General features: G+C 36.3%; 1 protein-coding gene across 3 annotated transcripts in view; it reads right to left on the bottom strand.

Annotated features, from left to right (window-relative positions):
- Nucleotides 1-1,051: 1,051 nt before the first annotated feature.
- Nucleotides 1,052-23,412, bottom strand: part of POLR3G (RNA polymerase III subunit G) — a 71,449-nt gene continuing 49,088 nt past the window's right edge. For 2 of the 3 annotated variants that reach the window (XM_007487324.2, XM_001362746.3), the window contains exons 6-8: nt 12,336-12,418; nt 7,816-7,962; nt 1,052-5,651 (exon numbers count right to left, since the gene is read on the bottom strand). In XM_007487324.2, the coding sequence (XP_007487386.1) occupies nt 5,565-5,651; nt 7,816-7,962; nt 12,336-12,418 (317 nt within the window). In that variant the 3' untranslated portion in view covers nt 1,052-5,564. The remainder of the gene's footprint in view (nt 5,652-7,815; nt 7,963-12,335; nt 12,419-23,412) is intronic. The other variant, XM_007487325.2, reaches the window with a different exon arrangement.

Below are 23,412 nucleotides of genomic sequence, written 5' to 3'. Positions count from 1 at the left end.
TCCCATTCCTACAGCTTCAGCAACACAAACTCTTTGTCTCTTTCCCAACTCCTCCTCTCCTGGCCCCTAGGAAAACAAGATAGGGCTCCTGTCCTGAGATTTAAGGCAAATAGCAGTAGCTGGCAGAATGCAAAAGGTGGCCATGGTGGCTGCCAGTGGGCTTAGCTAATCACATAACTCTCTCAAACCTAAAATTCTACTCCTGATCCCCACCCTATCAGTCAAATTAGAAGCAAATAAAGGCCATTCATCACTAGGAAATTAGGACCTAACCTGGACTCTTGTCATCATTTACTTTCAACTGCTCCCTTTCCCCTCGTCTCTGCCGTTCTCTGGCCATGAGATCTCACTTCCAGAAACCAATCCTTTCCCCCATATCCCTGTCCAACTCCCAAGAAGAGCATATGGAAATTGACTACCTAGATGCCAATAAAACTTTGAATAATTTATGAATGGTATTGAAAAATGGATAGCCTGTGGACTCCTTTCATTTGATCTATACTTCCATGAGTTACCTTCTGAAGTTATGAAGCCATTAAAACTTAAGCCTTGAAAAAAAATTAAACAAGATTTTAAAAAATAATGAATGCCTTCATTAAAAATTATATTAATTCTCTGACTTTTAAAGCCTTTCATAACCTGTCACTTTCCTATTTTTCCAGTTTTCTTACACCTTACTCAGCCCACTGGATTTTATATTTCAGTGGCACTGGTCTCCTTGCCATTGATACTACATGAACAACTGTCCCCAATGATAGACATTTTCTCCCTTCTCACCCCTGCCTCCCTAATTTCTTCAAGTCTCCAATGAAATTCCACCCTCTGTAAACCTTTCCTATCACCTTTATTTCAAGTGCCTTCCCCCTCAGATTATCTCCAGTTTATCCTGTATATAGTTTATGTATACATAGTTGTTTGCCTGTCCTCTCTCCCCTATTAGATTCTGAACTCCTAGAGAACAAAGACTTGATCTTTTTTTGTATTCCTTGTACATCATAGATACTGAATAAATGCTTGTTGATTTGACTTTAAATAAAAGTTTTACAAGTTATTTTTAAATACTTTATTTAACCCATCCTTTTTAAAGTTCAATTTTTTCATTTTTACAATGTATTATATTAATATAGTAGCAAAAGTCCTATTCAAAATTGGCTTTGATGAGAGAACTAGAAAATGACCAAAAGAAACAAGAAAATGCACAGGATGAGTTGAGAAACTGTTCCACCAGTTACTAGCCCTATGGTCTTGGGGAAATTATTTAAAATTATTTAAAAATGAGTTTTAGCTTTCTCTTAAGTAAAATGAGAGTAATCCCTGCCCTGCCTAACACACACATATATGGAAGATCAAATGAGTCACTGTATGTAAAAGTCCTTTCAATATTGTAAAACACCATATGAAAAAAGTATGCAACTTGGTGGAACAGATACAGAATTGGAAGACAGAGATTCAAATACTGCCTTAGACATTTATATTAGTCATATGACCTTGGGCATATCATTTAATCTTTCTGACCATTTAATCTTTCTTCATATGTAAAAAGGAAATACTAGCACCTACCTCATAATGTTATTGTGAGGATCAAATGAGAAATATGTAAAGTGATTTTATAAACCTTAAAGCACTATATAAATGGGAGCATTAATAAGTAATGGTCCTCTTCTATAAAGATATAAATCCACAAGAACCACTCTATTACATTAAATGTATATTTATTTTTTTTCCTCCCCAAAAATATATTAAGCATTTTAGTGTGGATAAAGTATCTGGTCATTTTGCTTTTAAGAAAATTTAATTTTTAGACAAAAAAAAATACAAGAATTTCCTTAATTCACATAAATGCGTTATACAAGAGGAAATTAAAGTACTGCTTTTAGCTTCCTGCATAGCAAATTTTAAAAGTTTTTTCAAATAAAGACTCCAAACTGACCACATTCTTTCAATCAGAATTGACTTCATATTTTGTAAAATAAACTATTTTATTCAAACTAGAAAACCAAGAGCTTATAAAAATAAAGCACCCACAGAACTGAAAATGCTTTGCTGTCTCCTTTTCTTATGTTAGTAGCCTACTTGAAGAATTAATAAGAAAAGTGGCAGCACAGAAGAGTTGGTAGAGCCAACCTCAAGAATCTGGAAGACCGGGCTTCACATTTCATCTCATTACATACCATCAATTGCAAGATGCCTACTGATCTGCATTAATACAGAGGGTCCATATAGAAATAAATTTAAAGTTCAGACTTAAAAAAATTTTTTTTCAAAGGGGAAAGGCAGAAGAGCAATATACTAAGGTCATTCCTGAGTGATTCCTTGATCATAAGGTTAACTTAATCACCTGCAGAGTCAATACAGGAGGAAACAGTTGGGAAAGTGATCTAACCCAAAGGCCAGTAGTTATCTGCAGGGCTTCAGTAGAGCAACTAATTTTATAAACTATATGTAACAATTTTCCAAGTATTAAATATTATTTTACTATAGAGAATCTTGGAACAACAACAAAAATATTTGTGGGTTTATATATCTTATCCTTCCAGGAACAAGATTTAACTGTATATTCTCTTTACTCCTTACTGGGGCAAATCACTTAACCTCTTAGTGCCCTAGGCAACGTGGGAGTAGGATGTCAGCCTCCAACCATAGGAGTTTCCTTCCTCAGGAATTCCCTTTACTAATGAAACCACAAATTAAGTTAATTCTATTGGAATTACTGTCAAAGCACAGAATCTCAGAGTTGGAAGGGACCTCAGAAACTAGCCAAACTTGGACCTGAACAAATATATTGTCTTTACAACAGACCCAGCAAGTGATTATTCAGTCTCTGTTAGTGGACCTCTATTTGGGGCAGCCTGTTCTTTGGAGACAATCTACTCATTTTTTAATGAGCTTCTATTACTGCCTCAGAGGCCAATAACAATTCTAATCCCTTTTACTCTGAAAGACCATCAAGATCTTGAAGACAACTAACCATGTCTCACTTAAATTTTCTCTAGATCGAACACCCTTAGTTTCTTTGATCTTCACACAACATTAAATCAAGTCTTATAAATAAAAAGTAATGATTTCATGGGAAAGGTCCAATTTAAAATGCAGCCTGCTCCAGCTTACTCAAAGATTTTCTACATTAAAAAAATAAAGGGCATTTTGAATTTAAAATAGTTATTTCCCATTTGAGTTAAATCCTTTAAACTTGAAGTGATTAGCATCTTATTAACAATAGCCACCATTTTCATGTCTAAAGATACTACAGTAGCAGGATTGAAAACACTATTTTGCCGTTACCCAGGGGTTACTAGCATTCTGTTTCCAGAGGAACTGATTTCTAAATTCTCAGAAAAATGCAGGTAAACTTCTAAATTTCCTCCATTAGAAAAAAGGGAAGATCTTATAACCAAAACAGTATATTGTGAGAAAAATATCAAAATTTGTTTTTCAAATTACACCACTTGACAATTAAATGGTTTATTTTCTATGGTACTCCATTTTTTTATTAGTAGAGGTTATAAAACTGTAATTTAAAAAATGGATCTCTAAAAGATATTTGGTGCAGTAGAATTAGTTCTAGGGTCAAAGGATTTAAATTCAAATCCTGTATGCTTTGCTTTCAAGCCCATGGTGACCCCGGGCAAAATCTCTCACTTAATTCCCTGGGATTGAGTTTCTTCATTGGTAAAATCAGGAGATTGAACTAGATGGTGGCCTCCAAATTCCCTTCCTGCTCTTTATATAGAATGTGAGCTTCCTGAGTGTAGGCAATGGTTCATTTTTGTCTCTTGTCTTCCACATCTGGTATTATACAGGCACTAAATGTTTGTTGACTGCTGAGAATTTTTTTTCTTGTTTTACTAATTCATTCATATTAAGGCAGAAAAAAATTTAACTGAACTACCCAGTATGTCTGAATGGATCAAATACTTCAGGGTAGAAATGGAATCTAGGGCTTCAGACACCTTGACTAGATAATATTGTTGAGTAACAATGATAGGGATGAGAAGTAGGAATGGGGAAGATTTTTTTTTTTTAATTAAACCCTTACCTTCTGTCTTGGAGCCAATTGGCTCCAAGGCAGAAGAGTGGTAATGGGCTAGGCAATGGGCGTCAAGTGACTTGCCCAGGGTCACACAGCTGGGAAGTGTCTGAGGCCACATTTGAACCTAGGACCTCCCGTCTCTAGGCCTGGCTCTCAATCCACTGAGATACCCAGATGCCTGGAATGGGGAAGATTTTTAAAAATCTTTTTTCTTTTTAAAGAGAAAGACCACAGTCTTTGAGAATGAAGACCTCAATTTTTAAAAATTATGTTCGACTCAGAAATTAGGATTTCTGAGAAAGCTTATATTTGTGAGTGGAGAAAATTTTTACAACAGGCTTTTAAAATAGATTTGAGGTATTACTGATTATGGTCAGAGACAGATTCTAAAATCACTTATATCTGTCTAATAATACTTTCCACAGATTATTCTCGAAGTGTGAAAGCCATCACTAAACAGTACACTACAGTCTTCAGAGGACAATGTCTTCATATTCTGGAGGTTTCAAAGAAATGTCCTTAAAATCTAGTTTTCAAAAGGCAGAATGGGGTATATTTTGCTGTTCTACTGAAAAAAGGTAAATTTTATTTTCAAGATATCCTGAGCTTTATTCAACATCATTATGTAAACAAATATAATTAATTCTACAGCTTATATGTTCTATGCAGTATTCAACAGACTTTATCTACCTCAAAGAATTTATACCTGCATGGGAGTTTAAACATCCACACTAAGATGCATTATTATGTAGGAATAAAACTTATGGAGTAACTGTCTCATATTCTTATATATTACAATACTTAAATATTGTTTCCCAAAATAGCCTGATTTTTCTCCTCTGAATCCAACTGTTCATGGATGAGAATTATAAAATGACTTTTAGCCTTAGCCATTTCCTATACTGCCATGTATAAAGAAGTTCCCTGGCATCTTTTTATCATTCAATGTTCTTTCATTTCATCTGACTGAGGTCGGGAACTATAAAAATTCTGACTTTTACTTGCTTCCTTGTACAAAATTCATTTTAACTTTAAAGCTAACTTGGAAGATGTCTAAAAGGGTACAAAGCCATCAGTCTAAATGCAAGAGGGTCAAAAATACCAACTACTTTCAAACTTCTTTGTTTTTAAAGTGCTCCATGTGCAATGTAAGATTAATTTCCAAGATAAAGAAATTCATTATGAAGACCAATAAATTTTTCAAAAAATCAGTAGTTAAAAACATGAGCAGCTTGGTTCAAGTATTAATTTGTAGGCTTTAGGCACATTCAAATCAAAATGGTATTTGCAAAATTTCTTTGAATATGATTGAGGCAAAGGTGTTTACAGGAAAGGCCTGCAAACTAAGATGTAAACTGTAACAAATCTGTAAACTCAAAGTGACTTTGGAATTTTTAAGTAAGAAATGCTCACAGGATAGTGAACAAGAATACAATACTTACTTCATTTCTCATCAGAAACAAAAGAGGTAATAAGTTTGCCTAGTACTAGTCAGAGGCCATGTAATAAACAAAAATGATCTGAACAATTATCACTAGTAGGTTGCTTCATCCATGTTGTCATCACTTTCTGCACCAAAATCATCTCCATCTTCAAAGTAAGAATTGATGTAATCATTTTCCTAAGTAATAATAATAGCAACATTAATACATAATTAGAAGGCTAAATTATACTTCCACTTCTTATGCAATAATGGGAATATAATCTGGAAGTAATGACTAAATTTTTAATTTAGAATTCCCAGAATTATGATTTTGTTTATCTATGTTAACCTTGCCTAGCAACCCAATTTATACACATAAAAATACCAAGAAAAAAGTTAACTATTCCATTGCTCATTTTTAAACTTCTCCTTCCCCCTTTCTTTTAACTATTTTTCAAATATCCTTGCATCAAGTTATTTGATTTTGAGTAGGCAAAAGCCCTCACTTTTTTTCAAGCTTTTATTTTCTGCTGGCTTCAGTCAAAAGGAAAAAAAAAACTTTCCTATTGCTCTCCTCAAGAATATGTGTTTTTCTAAGGAATGCCGATATTTCTTTTTTTATAATAAACTCTTACCTTCTGTCAGAAGAGTGGTAAGAGCTAGGCAATGGGGGTCAAGTGACTTGCCCAGGGTCACACAGCTGGGAAGTGTCTGAGGCCAGATTTGAACCTAGAACCGCCTATTTCTAGGCCTGGCTCCCAATCCACTGAGCTACCCAGCTGGCCCCCCACCAGCAGGATTTCTTAGCCAAATCTCACTGGTTTCAGGCAGGGCTGAAAGAATATTTGTCCAATAAAGTTAGTCTTTTAGGAATCTACCAAGTTACCAAGTTAAAAGAATTTTGAAGAAAGACTCAGTAATCCTCATCAGTCCAAAACAGGGGACATTAAAGCTGATGTGACTGATTCCAACCCACAGTCTGGGGTAACACCCCCTGGACTAAACAGCTCTAATCTTGGGTTGTCCATAGTCCAAAAGGGGAGCAAAAGGGCAATATCATCCCTCATTCTTCACATCTAGGTAGTATTCCTTAGTCATCCTGAAGATGAGGGTAGCCACAGAGACTATGGACTTGGAACTAAGTCTTTGCCACATTTGAAAAATTTCCAATTCAAAGATATCCAGAGAGCCTAAATACCTTTAATGGTTCGTTAGGACTTGTGTTTAATCAATCCAAGCTGTCACCAATACAGCTGGATTAATAAGGTATTTATTTGTGGGATAATATAAACTGATGCTCAACCCAAATCAGAATACTAAAGGACATATATATATATATATGTATATAGTAGGTGTGCATTAGAGCCAGCTTATATGAACTCAAGAGTGAGCCAACTGTTAAATTTTCAGTGTAAACACTTCAGAAACTATCAAATGCTACAAATCAGGGCTTGACTTGTTTTGTTGACTGTCTAGGCATGAGAAAGTGATGAAGAAAATGTTAACAATGTAGGTTAAACTTGTTAAACATTTACCACCAATCTCCTGCTGAATGTGTTTGTGTATCTGTGTATGTTTGTATATATGGTAAGGTAATGAATGAAACTGGAGCATACCACTCAACAAAAAATCCATTTCACTTTATTGCCATTCAAATAAATAAATAAACAAATGAATAAATAAATAAAGCGAAGTCTTTGCTTTATTGTAAATATAGAAGACTTGTTAGTGGTTACAAGAATTACTGAAAAGGTTATAAAACTCCACTTCTACGGTCCTGTGCTTCAGTGGAGAATGTGACCCTATCCTATGATAAAAAGAAGGGGCAAGGGACGCCAGTATAACTCAGAGACTCTAAAGCATTTATTTATATTGAGGACAGAGGCAGAAAACTCCCCAGACATCCCTTACCAGACCCGAAAGGCTTTGTAAGTAGAGTCTGAATTGGTCTTATCAGGCTTATGCCAACAAACCATATGTCTGACCTATTTCTTCTTACCCTATTCCTAAATTTCTGATTTAAGAAATTCACATGAGTATCTGAATAAAAATCACTCCCATAAATTAGAGCGAGAATTGCCAATCCATTATTATAAAGCTGACTACCAATCAAGCACATTTACTTTCTAAAACTATATTTACTAAATCCTATAATTTCAGCATCATAATCATCCAATTGATTTCATTGTTCTTTATGTCATTGGTAATAATCAGGTTCCTTGTTCCTATTAACCAGTTGTTTTAAAAAACCATACGCCCATTCTTTATTACCTCTATCCCCAATTTTGTTATTTTGTTAAAATATTTTGTTGTTATTTTTGTTATTATTGTTATTATGTATTATGTTATTCAAAAATGGTACCTCTTCCTGTTCTTCTTCATCATACTCTTCCTGGTCGTCAGCTGCTTCATCATCTTCACCATCATCATCTTTTCTTTTCCCTTTGCCTCCTTCTTTCTCATCAGTTTCTTCATCTGATTTCTCTTCATCACCTTTCTTTTCCAAGTCCTGGTATAAGTTACATTCATTAACCAATTTAGAGTAGCAACTTGGTCACAACCACTCCAAACACATTTACAAGACCACAAAATGGTAGCAACAGATCCCCAGAATTCTTCAGAAGAACTGATATAGTAACTTATGGCTAAAAGATTTGGTTTTCTACCATCATGTCAATTTTTAAAAATGTGTTAATTACAATTTTGAGACTTAAGGTAATGCTTTATTTGGGTGATAGATCTTTCAAGAAAATAATACAAGTATATACAAGTGCTGTACAAATATCTCACTGGCTTCTCACAACTACCTTATTTCTATTTTACAGATGAAGAAACTAAGGCAGACAGAGGGAAAGTTATTTGCCCAAGGTTGCATAATTAGTAAGTATCTGAGGTTGGAGGTAAGCTTAGATATTCTTGTTTTCAAGTCCAGCACTCTCTCCTCTGCACTACTACCTTGATGCCTCTTCTTCTAATGTATATTTTTAAAAAGAGAAAAATCATATGCTCATTATAAATATTTAATTTGATTCCTTCTAAAACTGGAGTGAATTTTCACATATTTATAAAGGAACTACTAATATTATATGGGTAAGATTTCCTAAAGTATAGGTATTTTGTTGTTGAGTCATTTTTCAGTCATGTCCAATTTTTTGTGACTCTATTTGTTGTTGTTGCTTTTTTTTTGGCCAAGATACTAGAGTGGTTTGCTATTTCCTTCTCCAGCTCATTTTGTGGATGAGGAAACTGAAGTAGAATTAAGTGACATGCCCAGAGTCATACTGCTAGTAAATATTTGAGGCCAGATGAGTCTTCTTGATTCTAGGTCAGGAGCTTTATACCACTATGACAACAAAGTATCCCTAAGCATAGATTTTAGTGCAGTGGTAATTATTTTCATCTTAGTGTACAGGTTTTTCAGTTTGTAAATCCATCATGACTATCTTCTTTTCCTCCAGGCCTATCTGACTACTGTTTGTTGACCTTCATTCTTATTAATGTATTCAGAGGGTTAATAAGGGAAGAGAGGATGGAACTTGAGGCAATCAGAGTCATTTCCAGTGACATTTGTGCAAAATGGAAAAGGGTTGGAAGTTAATACTTAAACTTTCACTCTAGCAATATTTTGACTTTTCACTTAAATGACTATGCCAGCCTGTATTTGCAGAGAAATTTAATTTGACTACATGTTGACATATCTCCAATCTATTAATGACAGTCTGATTTATATTTCTATGGCCAATATAAATTATTTGTTTAAACTAAAGTCAACAGCAATGGAGTAGTAGAAAGAATGCTAGGTTTGGAGTTGGAAGACTTAGGTCCAAATCACAACTCTGATACTTTTAAATATTGTATTATCTCTTTCCCAAGGGTGACTTATGATGGTCCTGAGGATCAAATGAGAATCTGTGTGCAGAAGCATATATGTAAACTGTTATAATTACTGTTATTTATTGAAGCCATTAGAGCTGAAGTCAATGCATAAATAATGTATTTAAATTTCTTTAATGTGTTAAAATGTCAAATTAGGTAATATATACAATGTACTTTGTATTATTATTAGTATCATTATTATTAGAATTTCAGATTTCCAGAAATATGGCTCAACACCACTTTTGCAACTGGCATTATAATTTAGGCATAAATTAAGATTTTTCCACTAAAAAAGAATTTTTCACAATAAAAAATTCTAGTTCACAATTTTACAAAAAAAATCTTCCATGTAGAGAATATAATCTGTTCAATTCCATCTTTATATGTGAATAATGGAATTGATCTTTTGTGCCTTTCTGCAGTTTTATCAGAACTTTCAAGAATCAGAAACAAGGAACATATTTGGATGGCCTTGAATACTAAAACACAATTCAGTACCTATCTTTTTGATATGTCCATCCCTCAGGGAACGATTCAATGATATTAAGCTAAAAAGCAAAGATACAGTTTTTAAAGAGTCCTTTGACTGAATCTGACTTCCTATGTGACCTTAGATAAATTACTCATTCTCTTTGCTTCTAGATTTTTAATCTGTAAAACAATACTTGCCTACATACTTCCCCAAATGAATGAAATGTTTATGTGGTCTTCCTCTCAATATGTGCATTAGGATGTTTCAATGCATTGCTAATAAATAATTCTGCAGAAATCCTATAAAATATCATCAGAGAGATATGTAACTGAAAAAAAACCAAAAATGTAGACCAGTTCTGTAGTAGAGATAATTGATAGGCAAATAGACCATTCTATTGATATCCATGCAATGTTAGGATCACTGGAAAAAGCCCCCCAGCAAACTGAGTGAACCTCCTCAGAGAATTCTTTGTAGGCCATGGACAAGAGTTGAATAAAATAGACAGGCATCAATGGATTTCAAATTACAGCCCATGAGAGAAGACACTAATTGATGAGATTGTAGAACAAACTATGTTGCTAATAATAACAATAATAATAATTAGCTTTTAAAGTGCTTTTAGGTTTGAAGCAAAGTGCTTCACATATGTTCTCTCATCTGATTCTTACAACAACCCTATTAGATAGCTGCTATTGTTATCCCATTTTACAGAATAGGAAACTGAGCCTGACAAAGGTAAAATGATTTGTCTAGAGTCACACAGGTATTAGAGGTTTGAGGCAACATTTGAATTCATGTCTTCATGACTTCAAGACATGTCAAACAGTATTTTTTATTTTCCTTTAAGAGGCAACATTGATGCCCCCCCCCCAAAAAATAGACTTATCAGGTTAGGCTTGGAGCTAAATTAATCTAACGAGTAACACTATTTCCATCAAGCTGGGATTCTAACTACTATCTATAACATAGGTTATAAATATAGTGGTGGCAAAGGGGAAGGAAGAGGTGAAATATGCATTTTTTAAAAAGTTACGGGTTTGCGGCTTTATACCTATAGTATCAGATTCATTTTCTAAAATCTAGGTAATTAAAAACCAAAAACTTGCCATGGCCTTGAATCAAATCTTTTGATTTCCGTAGCATTCAGAACCTAGAACTGGATAAAACTCAAATTTTACTGAATGCAATTTGAGACTTAACTGTGTTATTTTTCTTTGAATATACATACATTTCATATTAAAGACCTGGACTATTTCTTATTTCTGCCTCTGAAATAATGAGATGGTCATTTCAATTCTAATTTTATTCTACTAAACTGATAACTTTGATGAACTTTTTAGGTTTCATAGGTTAAATATGGCTTGGTCCATATTCGAGTTTCTCCCAAAAAGCCCTTCTACCAGGAGAGTGACTCTCTGTCCTAAAGATAAACCATTCAGAGCTCCAGATCAATTGTCCTTATCATGCACATCTCATGCACATCTCTTTAGTACTCATCCCACTGTTGAACTCCAAGACTGGCCAGAACCTAACCAGTTTCAAACAATAAAAACTGGCTAATGCTCAAAACCATTAACAATCTCATTCATCATCTCACCAAATTTAAGTCTGGCTTATTTGACTATTGTTCTTTTATTAATACTCACAATTTTAGGAAGTCCATAATGGCACAGTGGGTACATATACAAAGTTACGTAGAAATAAAATTCTATATAGACATGGTAGAGATAAAGGGGGGTGGAAGTACATTTAGAAACTAAATATTGTAAACAAAAAGGATATCTACAACAAGGGAAATAAGAGCTATTTAAATGTATGCATTTGTAATTTGTATAAGTAGTAAATTATAAATGTTTACATTTCACACACTTATTCCTCTTTCCTTCCCCCTAGTTCCTTTATTTTCTTTTTATCATTTCTGGGTAGGAAGTCACTGAGTCCCTAGAGGAAGAAGGCAAAAGAATAGAGAATAAAATATGAAAACAGATGTTTACAGTGGACAGCTAGGTGGCTGAGTGAATTCAGAGCCAGGACCAGAGATGGGAGGTCCTGGGTTCAAATGTGACTTCAGATACTTCCTAGATGTGTGACTGCGGATAAGTCACTTAACCCCCATTGCCTACCACTTACCATTCTTCTTCCTTGGATCCAATACATGGTATTGATTCCAAGATGGATGGTAAGAGTTTAAAAAAAAAAAGAAAAGAGACATTTACAAATAAGAAAGGAAAAGATGGTAAAGGCTGAGAAAATGGTGGGAGACACTTGACAATCTCTAGGGTCTCTGCCAGTTCTAATATTCTCTGATTACATGAAACCAAGGAGACAAATTATGTCACTTTCCAGTTAATCCACTGGCTTATTTAGAGAACACATGTATTTTCTGCAAAGTGTGTTTTCCTTCTGCCAAATAGGTGATATCAAGGGATGGTATAGAATAACAGTGGGAGTAAGCTTTTTCAAAAATATGGTACCCACCACCCTTTAGTGGAACACATATTCAGAGTGCTTAACAAGTAGATGAAGCTTACCTCAATTTTTTTCAATACATCCACAGTACTAATGAGTGTAGAAACTTTGGCAGTACTTTTTGCCCTTTGGCATTTGGGGCCTGCTAGGGAAAAACAATTAGTTAGTACATTTTTCATAGAACAATAAAGAAGGCTGAATGGTGCCATGCATTACATTGCTTTGTATTTCATTGAATAAATAATAATGAGACCCTACATTCCATTCTTCTAAAGCACATCTCAGTTTATTAAGCACTTTTAAGTACAGGTATCCCTTCTATATTGCTGTGGTTGCAGGAAAAGCCCCTGCCCACCATTTGGAAAAATCCCCATAAAATTTTTTTGGCCCTCCCTTCCTACCAAAGAAGTCTGAGTTTCTCTCTCTCTCTCGCTCTCTCTCTCTGTCTCTGTCTCTGTCTGTCTGTCTGTCTCTCTCTCTCTCTCTCTCTCTCTCTCTCTCTCTCTCTCTCTCTCTCTCTCTCACACACACACATACACACACACACACACACACACACACACACACACACAGTACCTTGTTGTAAAATTTGGTTTAAGTATCTGGTCATTGGCCATTAAGTTTCTAAATTTTTTCTGAGCCATCTGATGTCCCTCATATGTCTTCATGGCTTCCACAAAACTTTCCCCAAATTCCCATTTAATTTCTTATGCTGATCCATGAAAATCAAAACTATGATAGGCAAAGGTATGATGTGGAAGGGATGTCTGCACTTTCATTTGGTTCCTTAGTTAGAAAAAATGTCATCTTTATTTTAAAGATAAGGAACTGGAAGAGAGACTTATTTGATCCAAGTCCCACAGTAAATCAGGAGTTTGGACAGAACCAAAAATGGATCTTTAGACTCTATCTAGTAAGTGTTATTCCACCGATAGTACCCAGGCTCTACCTTTGACTTGAAAACACTTATTATATATTGACTATGGGCAAGGCAATCCAGGCATATTCACTAAATGGCTATAATCTAAACAAAAGACCACAGCTTATATTAGTAAACAAACATGGCAGAAGCCATGAAGGCATATGAGGACCATCAGATGGCACAGAAAAAAATAAGAAACTAAATGGCCTATGGCCAAACACTTAAACAAAACCAACTATTTTAAATAAAAGTATCAAATTTCATAAAGGGAAAACAGTATAGTACAATAGTTTAAAATGCTTTAGCACTATTGCGTTTTTAGTGGGAGGCAGGAATTGGAGTAGGGAAGAAGTTAATACTGATATTTGAGATAATAGCTGGAAATTCTGATCAAATCTCTAAGCATGAATCCTTTTGATCAATCACTATCCTATATACTTTATAAGAGAAAACATTTCACTATGCTTGAAAAATAAAAATGTAAGATTTTTCTCTTCATGAATACAATCAGATTTTTAACATCTTCTGCACTAAATTGGTAGAATAGGTTTACTCAATAAGCTACTCAATGATTAGTATTGAATTTGTATTATTTCAAATCGACACAATGACTCTTCTCTTCAGTCCCACCATGATAAGCTACAAAATAATACATTAGCCTTTGCTCTGAAAATAATGATCCTCCCCTCCCTCAAACCTCAATTTAGTGAGATAAAATGTACACAAAGGAACACCTGATTAAATTAAGACCTTTATTCAGACTTTTTTGATGTACTGACCAGTTTTATTGATTTTGTTTTTGCAGTCTTTCTCTTTTCCTTTCTTTTAAAAAATATCATTTGTTTTATGGAATGGTTCTCTCGGAATTGAAATAGGAAGATTCTGGTACCAATTCTGGTGATTTTTAAAGAAAAGAATATCAAATGAAAACTTTTTTTTCCAGAGGTCAATCAATAAGCATTCTTTACAATGTAAACTTATTATGAGTGGGGATCAGTTCATTCTTTGAACTTGTAGCCCTAGCACTTAGCACAGTAGCTAGCTCACAGTTGGGTACTTGTAAATTCAGTATTTACTGTATGCTAGGCACTACATTAAAGCACTATTCTAAGGCCTGGGGTTACACAGAAAATGCAATATGTAAAACTACAGAGATAAAAAATAGAGTAGTGGAGTGTGTTTGGTCAGCCATAACTGAAAGAAATGCAATTTTCTATCATTTGCACCAAATTATGATTAATTAAGAAAATAGGCCCATCCATGGCCATAAATTTTTGATGAGCTCTTACTCAAATAAAAGTAACTTTGTTGGACTTAATGGTTGTTTGCTTAGTACTCTTAACTTTCTAGTATTTTAGAATGGGATACCCAGAAAGAGAACAAGGACACTGTTCACTCCTCTCTGTAGAGCAATAAATAGTCACACTTGGGAGAATCCCTAATAAATAGTGCATCAAAAAGTCAAATAAGCCAGAGGTAGTAAAACATTATGTACTAGAGTGTTTTTCTCTAAGGAGGTCTTATCAAAAGTATCTCATTTCAGGGGGCAGATGGGTAGCTCTGTGGACTGAGAGCCAGGTCTAGAGACGAGAGGTCCTAGGTTCAAATCTGGCCTCAGACACTTCCCAGCTGTGTGACCCTGGGCAAGTCACTTGACCCCCATTGCCTAGCCCATTACCACTCTTCTGTCTTGACTCCAAGACAGAAGGTAAGGGTTTAAAAGAAAAAAAAAAGTATCTCATTTCATAGAACACAAATCCCTCTAAACTATGTACCAAAGATTTGAAAAAAGGAAATGTGCTTCATAAAGAGGCTTGCTATATGCACTTCCCAGCGTGTCAGAGACAGAACTAAAACTGCTGCATGTTCTTGTTACAGAGATTTTACACTATTACCTAAAATGGATCTTTTCCTATTCACAGGAATATCGAGTTCTCAAGATCTGTGTTCAAGTTTTTGATTTAAAAGTGTTTTCATGAAAGTATGGATTGTCAATATAAGGTAGCTCATACCCTTGCAAATAGTGTTTGGCTATTAGAAAATTATTCACATTCATATTTGTATGTTTTAGTGATGGGGAGGGCTAGCAATGTCTATAAAAGACTTGATCTTTAGGGGAGCAAAAATCCCGATGTTCGCTAGTCATTCCTTCCCTTGACCTTCCTCTTTTCATCTGTCTTTATAACCCAAAAGAAAGTTACTGAAGGTAAGGCAAAATGTGAAAGAGTCTCACCAACAAGAAATCAGAAGATAAAAAATGGTTATTTTTTAAGCACTATTAGGTTTCCAAAGCACTATACATATAGTATATTATTGGATGTTCACAAGAACCCTGGGAAATAACTGCTACAAGTCTTATCATCCCCATTTCTGAATGAGGAAACCTCCATTCAAGGAGGTTAAGTAATTTACCAAAATACAAAATAAAAATCAAGGACATCAGGAAATTTTAAGGCAATATGAAAAATGGCAGCTTTTAACAGGAGTCTACCAGTAACAAATACCTAAGCAACAAGAGATTTTTTTAATCTTATTTTTTAAAAAAAGAAATGGCTTTTATAAGTTAGAATACAGAAATGAGGGATCTGATCTCAAAGTATTGTGAAAATCATTAATAGTTCAACTTCCCAACACCCAAGTTAATCTTAAAGATCTCTCAAACTTACAGCCTATTTTGCATCTATACAAGGTCATAAAAAGGCCAGTTAGCCATCTATCCATCCTCCCAGTAACAGTGACATGGCAACCCAGAGACATGCATAACCCAGCTATTCTTTCTATTCCGCCATGATTATTAAAACCTCTGCCATTCCAGCTAAAAAACTGATAAGGGAGAGTAAGGATTTGGAAAGAGTACTTGATATCTTCTATAAGGCTAGTCAAAGTGTTAGGAACTAAAAGAAAAACAATGTTATATATGATGAATGCTTTTTAATTTCTGTTTTAGTGAAAATTTTATGTCTAAAAGTTTAAGGAAAGGGAATATGACCTAGTGCATAAAATGTTAGTCTCAGAATCTGGAATACCTGAGCTCAAGTCATGCTCATGATACATATTGACTATGAGACCTTGGATAAGTCATCATTTGCTCTGCAAACCTTTATGATGCCAAACATGTTGATTTGTATGGGGAGAAATGGTCTATTTATTAAGAATTCTCTGTACCAATGTGAAAAACAATTTTTTTAAAAGCCTGAGGTATCAATAATCAAAGTAAACTAATTTACACATCAGCATTTGGAATCAAAAGTATACAGTAGTTCTCCTCGAATTACTCCTTCCTTCAAAACAAATCATTCATCTAACCCCCACGCCCAAATCACTCACTCCCTACACATCAATATCTGGTAAACTATAAAAAGGACTTCAATTCTTATTGTGACTATGACTGCCCAGTCCTGCCTGGCAGCTATCATCGGCTATGTGTGCCCTGAGCACCTAGAAGGGGATAACTGTATCCTGTTTTTCCCCCTGTACCCTTGGCACCCAGCAGCATTTCAGACTCTGCCCTGAACATGTAGAAGGGACCGATCACAAACATCATGTTTTTCTAGCTGTTCCAGGAACCCCCTGACACATTTACCTGAATCTGGGTATACAAAGACCCCTAACAAAAGTTCTCCCACCTTGCCTGCCAGGAAGTAGACCTTCTCTGGGACTAGGCCACTAGCTTTTGTGATAATAAAGCTCCCCTTTCATCCTTAAAAAGAGGCTCTGTGAAATTTTCACATTTGAATCTACAACTGGCCAACCATTTTATTTTGGTACTGAAACACTGGATCCCTCTTTGTGGGTCTGGCTCATGAAGACTGATTCCCTCTTAAGGTATATTTTTTCATTTGAGTCCCTCTCCTCTGACTTGGTCCTGGCAGGTTTCTTTACTCTTTCTTGGAGACATTCCATAGGAGTGTCTAGGTATCCTAAAATTATGGCTCACCCAGGGACACCTGAGGCAAGTGTTTGGGGACCTTAGGAAGGGGCTCCACTTGTGTGGAGGGCATGACAATCATGTCGACTTGGAACCACCCTGAAGATAATGGGCCAGATCTAGTCTATTCTGAAAGATTCCTCTTTGGGGTGTCTCTTAAAAAACCAGGACAAATTTGATGGGCAGGAATTAAATATAAACACCTCATTTTCTTTTGTAAGAGTGAATAGCCACATGATAATCTGGAAGACCAAGAAAAATGGACTGAGGACCCATTCATCCAAGCATTCATGACTCTTTGTGGTTCCAGGAGATCTTGTATATCTTCATTTCTGGAACTGTTCTGTCCTGGATGGAAGGGACCTTATAAAGTCATCCCTACAACTACCATTGCTGTAAAACTCAAGGGACTTTCTGGTTGGACTCATGTATCCAGCGATAATGGAGAAGGTGGTAAAAGAAATAAGATCTAGGAGAGACAGCTGATGTTTAAGATTAGCTCAGAAAGAGAAGGGGTTTGGAGATTTTTCTTCCTTCAACCTTCCCTCCTCAGCTATGGCTATTCTCCTAGATTTGCTCTTGTCTTTCTTCCCCCTTGTCCTTCCCTACTACTAAAGCCTAAATGTTCCCTCCTTTAAATTGTTCCACTCACACTTGATTCAAATTTGGGAAAGGATAATCACTTTAATGTCAATTAATTCAATTAAGCTAATACAAAAGAATGGGAAAGAAAAAGGGGGAAAGAGGGTCCCTTCTCTAACTAACCTTTTCCCTCCCTCCTTGAGTTTGGGGGGAACTCGGGTTTTGGCAGTCTGAGCCCCCTGAGTCATAATCAGGTTGACTGATCCTGGGTTTGGCCCCTTGGCCACAGTTCAGACCCAGGGCAACAGGAGCTGAGGTAAAGTCTGACATGTCTTTCTGAGCTTTCTTTTCAGTAGTCTTTTCAATTAGGAAATGTTGGGGGGAATGATATCCAGTCACCAACAAGAAAAAGGTAGATAACCCTCAGGAAAAAGTCTTAATCAGCCCTCTCTCTTCAGCTTCTCAAAACAGAGACCAACTGCTTTTCAGAAGGAACCTTCTGGCTCCTCAAGATTCCAGCCTTAACATGGGGCCCCTCTCCTGATAAGGAGAAATATTTGGCCTGGCATTCCTCTTTTAGTGCCATTCGCTATCACAAGGCATTACAACATTCTCCCCTTCTGAACTGCCAAAGGTCCCTAATTCCTATTCCTGTGGAGGATCTCAAACTCCTTTGCTGATGCAACAACCCATCTGATGGTGATCACTGAATCCTTTGTCTTGCTCTTTGTTCTTGTGTGGCTGGTCCTCATTATCCTCATAGCCCTCTAGCTCTCCTATCTTCTCTCATGGGGACTCTCTCTGACTGACTTTCTGTCTGACTCTCTCTCTAATCATGTCTCAACTATTCTGCTCATCCTTATGACCTCTTCCTCTCAACTGAGGTTAGATTTCACAAACACCACTGCCAGAATTCTCAACCTCCAAATGTGCTGACTTTGTCCCCAGGAAGAGTCTACTTAAGCCTTCTTCCTGCCTCCGAGTGGGATTGGGGTACCACTGTTATGTATATAAAAGTGACCCCCTCTGGCCCTACCCCTGAGGTGGTAACTATACTCCCAGCTAGATGTGAAAAGAGCAGATAACCTTCTACAATGTGCACTCCACTTGTAAAAACCCCAACTGCACTTCTCCATACACCTCCGAGTTGTACAAATGCCTCTATATCCCTTGTATGGCCACCTTAAACTGGTCCACTTTACACCAATTTGCAGATCTCTCCCAATCTTGTTTTCCCATATGTTAAAAGCCCTAACCTTGGAACACTCAATTTATCACTCTTCTCCTAGATACTCTCTTTGATTTTTTCTTTTTTGTGGATATTACTCTCTCCTAATTTGCTTAGCTATCTGAAAACTCTACATTCTCCTATGTCTTTATCCAAATCATACCCAGTGTGGAAAGGAAAACTAAAGCAAGTTCTGGATTTTCTGCCACGGAGTTGGAACAAACAGCAGTTGGAGGATTAGAGAGAAGATATTGACAAAACTGACAGTTAGTGGGGGAAGGGGCAACTGGGAGTGGCAGTTTGTCTTGTGATGAGCACTTCCTTCCTGATCCTGGAACTGGTAGGAGTCTCTCCCTCCCAGACTCTGAATAGAAGTACCGCTATTTTCCTGAATTTCCCAACTGTGTGCTCTCCCTGGACTCCTGTGATCCATGTCATCGACAAAAGGACTTAAGGGATGCAGTTTGAACTATAAGGCCGGTCTTTAGGGGTGTCAGCCTGAAGAGACAGGCCCACCAGCTCTGAAGGTCAGAATTTTCTTTCTCTCGCTGTCTACTGCTAAGACTTTTGAAATTAAGAAAGCTAACACAGATATAGCATAGAAAGGAATAAGAGAGACCCTCCACCAGCCTGTGAGGCCTGGCCTCATCTCAAAAGCTGAGAGAGACTCAAAAACCTCATCTAGGGAAATCCATCTTCCCTGATACCTCTCCAATTCTAACTTGTTATTAAATTTTATCTTTATTTGAACATCACAGTCAGATAAGAGGACTAACATTTCAGGGGACATAGAGGGAGCTGAATCTCAGGACAGTCAGTCAATTATAAACAGTCCTTATTGGACCTCTGATGGGTGACTAAGTCTGGGAGGAGGCTTGTCCCTCAGGAGGATCCATGCTTACCTGCTCTGGGGTATCTTCCACATCAATCCATAGATAAAACATCCCCTCAGGCTATCATAAGTGGCCCATTTCTTGGGAACCCCATTTTTCAGAAATAGCCTCTTGGCAGGGGGCATCTCTCTCCTTTTACCTCACTGGCAGCCATATTCCCTCTCTCCCTTCAACTCCTCCATTCCCTGCACAAAACCTTCAGTACCCCTGTTCAACCTATCCCACCCATTTTCCTAATAAATATTATACCAGTAGCTCTGAATGTCTTCCAAAGCTCTTCCCCAGGTCCTTTTCTCTTTTCCCCTCTATTCTAATGCACTTGATGATTTCATTAGCTCTCAAGAGTCTAAATATTATCTTCATGCAGATCATTGTCACCTAGCACTTTAGAGCTGAGTATCAAACATAAAGTATATGGCCCATGACATTTCTAAGTGTGATCCAAACCAGATCAAAATGCAATTGGTAAATATTTAATAAAAAATTTTAAAAACATGAAAAAATATAGCTAATATTAATATGTGATCTTCTAAGTCAATATGTGGCCTACATGGATTCTTATGTGTGGTTTAGTGGCCCTGGTTCTATGTGTTTGATGCTGTTGCTTTAAAGTACAGAATACATTTGTCCTGTCTGCCTTACAGAGTTATTTACATATTCATTCATCTATTTATTATTATACCAATCTTTATATCTGTCTACTAAGATTTTTTTCTTTTCCTGACAATCTGATGTCAAATATGCTGGGATTTTTTTCTACAATTATTTCGAGAAACTCTTGTGATTTCTTTGCGGGCTTCCTATAATTCTCCTGGTCCCCTTTTTTCCTGTTTATTTCTCAGTCTCCTCACTTTCACAAAAATAACTAATTTTTCACTCCTTTTGGTCCCCCTTCACAGTAGACAGGGTAAGTGGGGTAGATAAGTAAGGGTAAGTTAAAGCTAGATAATCAGAAAGTCTAAAAAAAATTTTTAAAAGCATAATTTCAATTTAAAATATATCTAATTTCTCAACTTATATTTCTAGTACCAGTCCAAGTAAACAAGTTCTGTGGGGGAAAGAATGACTCATTAAAAGGGAGGCACAAAAAATATCTGTAAGATGGTATGAAGAATTAGCTGTTATGTATGCTCAGAATGCTCTCCTGTCTCTTTTCTCTATCTAGGTTTTATGCCTGTCACTTCTTCAGTTCAAGGATAAAGGTGAATGAGGAAAATTGAGCATAAAAGGCAGTAGTCATGGAGATTGGTTCAGCTTTATCTGTTCCTTTCAGAAACACTATAGGGAAGCAGGATATTAAAGGTGAACAGGCAAGGTTTTATAGAAAATTAAAGTCCTGTTGCAACCTCTAAAGAAAGACAGAGAAAGTACAAAGTTGCTTGGACATACTGCTAATGATTGAGAACAGGCTCCACCTTTCTCTAGTAGAGTTATATAGCATTAAATATTTCAACTTTTTAAAATAGCAAATACAAGACTAGGTGAGATAGATTTTAAGCATGGAAGGACCATACTATCAATTTCAAGGAATGAAAATTAGATATAAAAGTACTAAGTGTAAAACAGTAAAAAGGAGGGTGGGGTGGTGAAGGGTAGAGCAGAATGACTTGAGGTTTTAAATGATGACTAAGGATAACAAAAGGCCTTTTTTTGTCTTGTGTTAAAGCTTGGTTGGAAGCAAAAAGATAAAAAAGGATCACCCATGAGGCAAAAGAAACACATAACACATAATGGAGAGGGAGGAAAAGAACTCAATTTCCGTTTTACTTCTGTTTCTTCTACCTAATAGAATGCCATTCAGGATTGGAAAGTCTAGAAAAGAAGTGGCTAATAGGAGATTGGAACATAAGTGATAAGATGATGAAAGTACATCTCTCCATTGAGCTCAAATCATCGGTCTAGGAATCTTAGGATCCTGAAAGAACTTATGGTCACAACTGACAAAACAAACTGATTTTTTCTCTGACTCTTTTTTTAAAGACTGGGTCTCCATAGATTGCCCAGGCTAGGAGTACATTTGCCCACTTATAGGTCTGATCCCATTGGTGATCTACATGGAAATTCTGACCTGTTCCATTTCTGACCTGGGTCCCAATTTGGCAACCTCCTTGATTCCCTTGGGATCCTCCATATTGGTGCTGGACTTAGTATACACACTTTCTCAATTTACCCTTTCTGTGGCTTAGAACTACAGAGCTCATGGGATCCAAGAGGTTCCGTTTTCCCAGAAGCAGGGATTACAGATCAAGTGAATTTACTCAAACTGTCCTGACAGAAGCATGGTATTCAGAATAAAGCGGTTTATAGTTCTGTCCTACTTAAACCAAACCTAAAATAATATTTTCTGTTCTATATTCTACACTTTAGGAAGGATACTGAGAAGTTATATCACTGGAACAATATGAAAATGTGATGCCTGGAAACCTTTTCTACTAGAACTCATTAAAGAAATAGAGCATTTTAGCCTAAAAGTAAGGAAAGACTTTGGTTTTCATCATGATGGCTTATCTTCAAGTATTGAAAAGTTATCATATGGATTACTACCTCATTATTATTCAGGCAGCTAGTGAATAGAAAACTTGAGTCAGGAAGGCATGAGTTGAAAGATAGCTATAGACATTTACTAGCTGTGAGATAGATAAAAGCCATTTCACCTCTGTTTGCCTTAACTTTCTCATCTGCAAAATGGGGATGATTAAGTACCTACTTCACAGGGTTGTTGTGAGAAATCCAATGGCAATCCACTGTGTGCTGTTGCATATGCATTACGTACCTCTTACCTCATTACCTTAATAAAAAGAGAGGAACAGCTGATCCTTCCTCTTACCTTCCTTTTCTCTCTCACCAGGAACTTGGCTGCATGCCAAAGAATCACTCCCTCTATGGAGCTCCATTGTGCTCTCTAAAGATCTTCTTTCTTTATTCTTTTATTCCTTCTCACCTGACCGCCAGCCAGTGCATCTGCACTTGGAGTTTTAAGCTCCCATTTCTGCCAGCGGTACTTTTTCTTCAACTGATCTCTATCCTCACACCTGATTCCACATATTCTTGACTATTTTTATCTTCCTTCACTGTACACCCTACAAAGGAAGACAATAGGAACCTGCCTGCGCTGTTCCTCCCCAGCATCTGATCTGTGTGTGCCTCAGTTTGTCAACCCTCTCTCTGGCTTCTGTTCTCCTCCTCAAAATTACATTCTTTTAGATTTCCCTTTTATGCAGTGGTTGTTGGCCGACTGCTGTAATAAGGGACATGTTTGTGGAGGGTCTGGCACACAAATAGGCACTGGAAAGATGCTAATTGTGATGATGAGGCTGGAATAATACCGATTTTGCTTGCTTTCACGGGGACCAGATTTCTTGGAGGTATATTTAGGACCAATATAAACAACAAACTTCCTAACAATTAAGAGTTCTCTGAAAATAAAGTGATCTACATCAGAAGACAAAACATTCCACTGAAAAGGAAAAAAACAAACAAACCTGAGTATCCATATAACATGATGGAATCCTATGAAACAAAATAGTACTATGTATTTTATTTTCTTTTTAAACACTTACTTGCCATCTTAGAATCAATACCATAT

Source organism: Monodelphis domestica, chromosome 3 (assembly GCF_027887165.1).
Source record: "Monodelphis domestica isolate mMonDom1 chromosome 3, mMonDom1.pri, whole genome shotgun sequence".
NCBI classification, from domain to species: domain Eukaryota; kingdom Metazoa; phylum Chordata; class Mammalia; order Didelphimorphia; family Didelphidae; genus Monodelphis; species Monodelphis domestica.
This window is presented reverse-complemented; position numbering and strand designations above follow the sequence as displayed.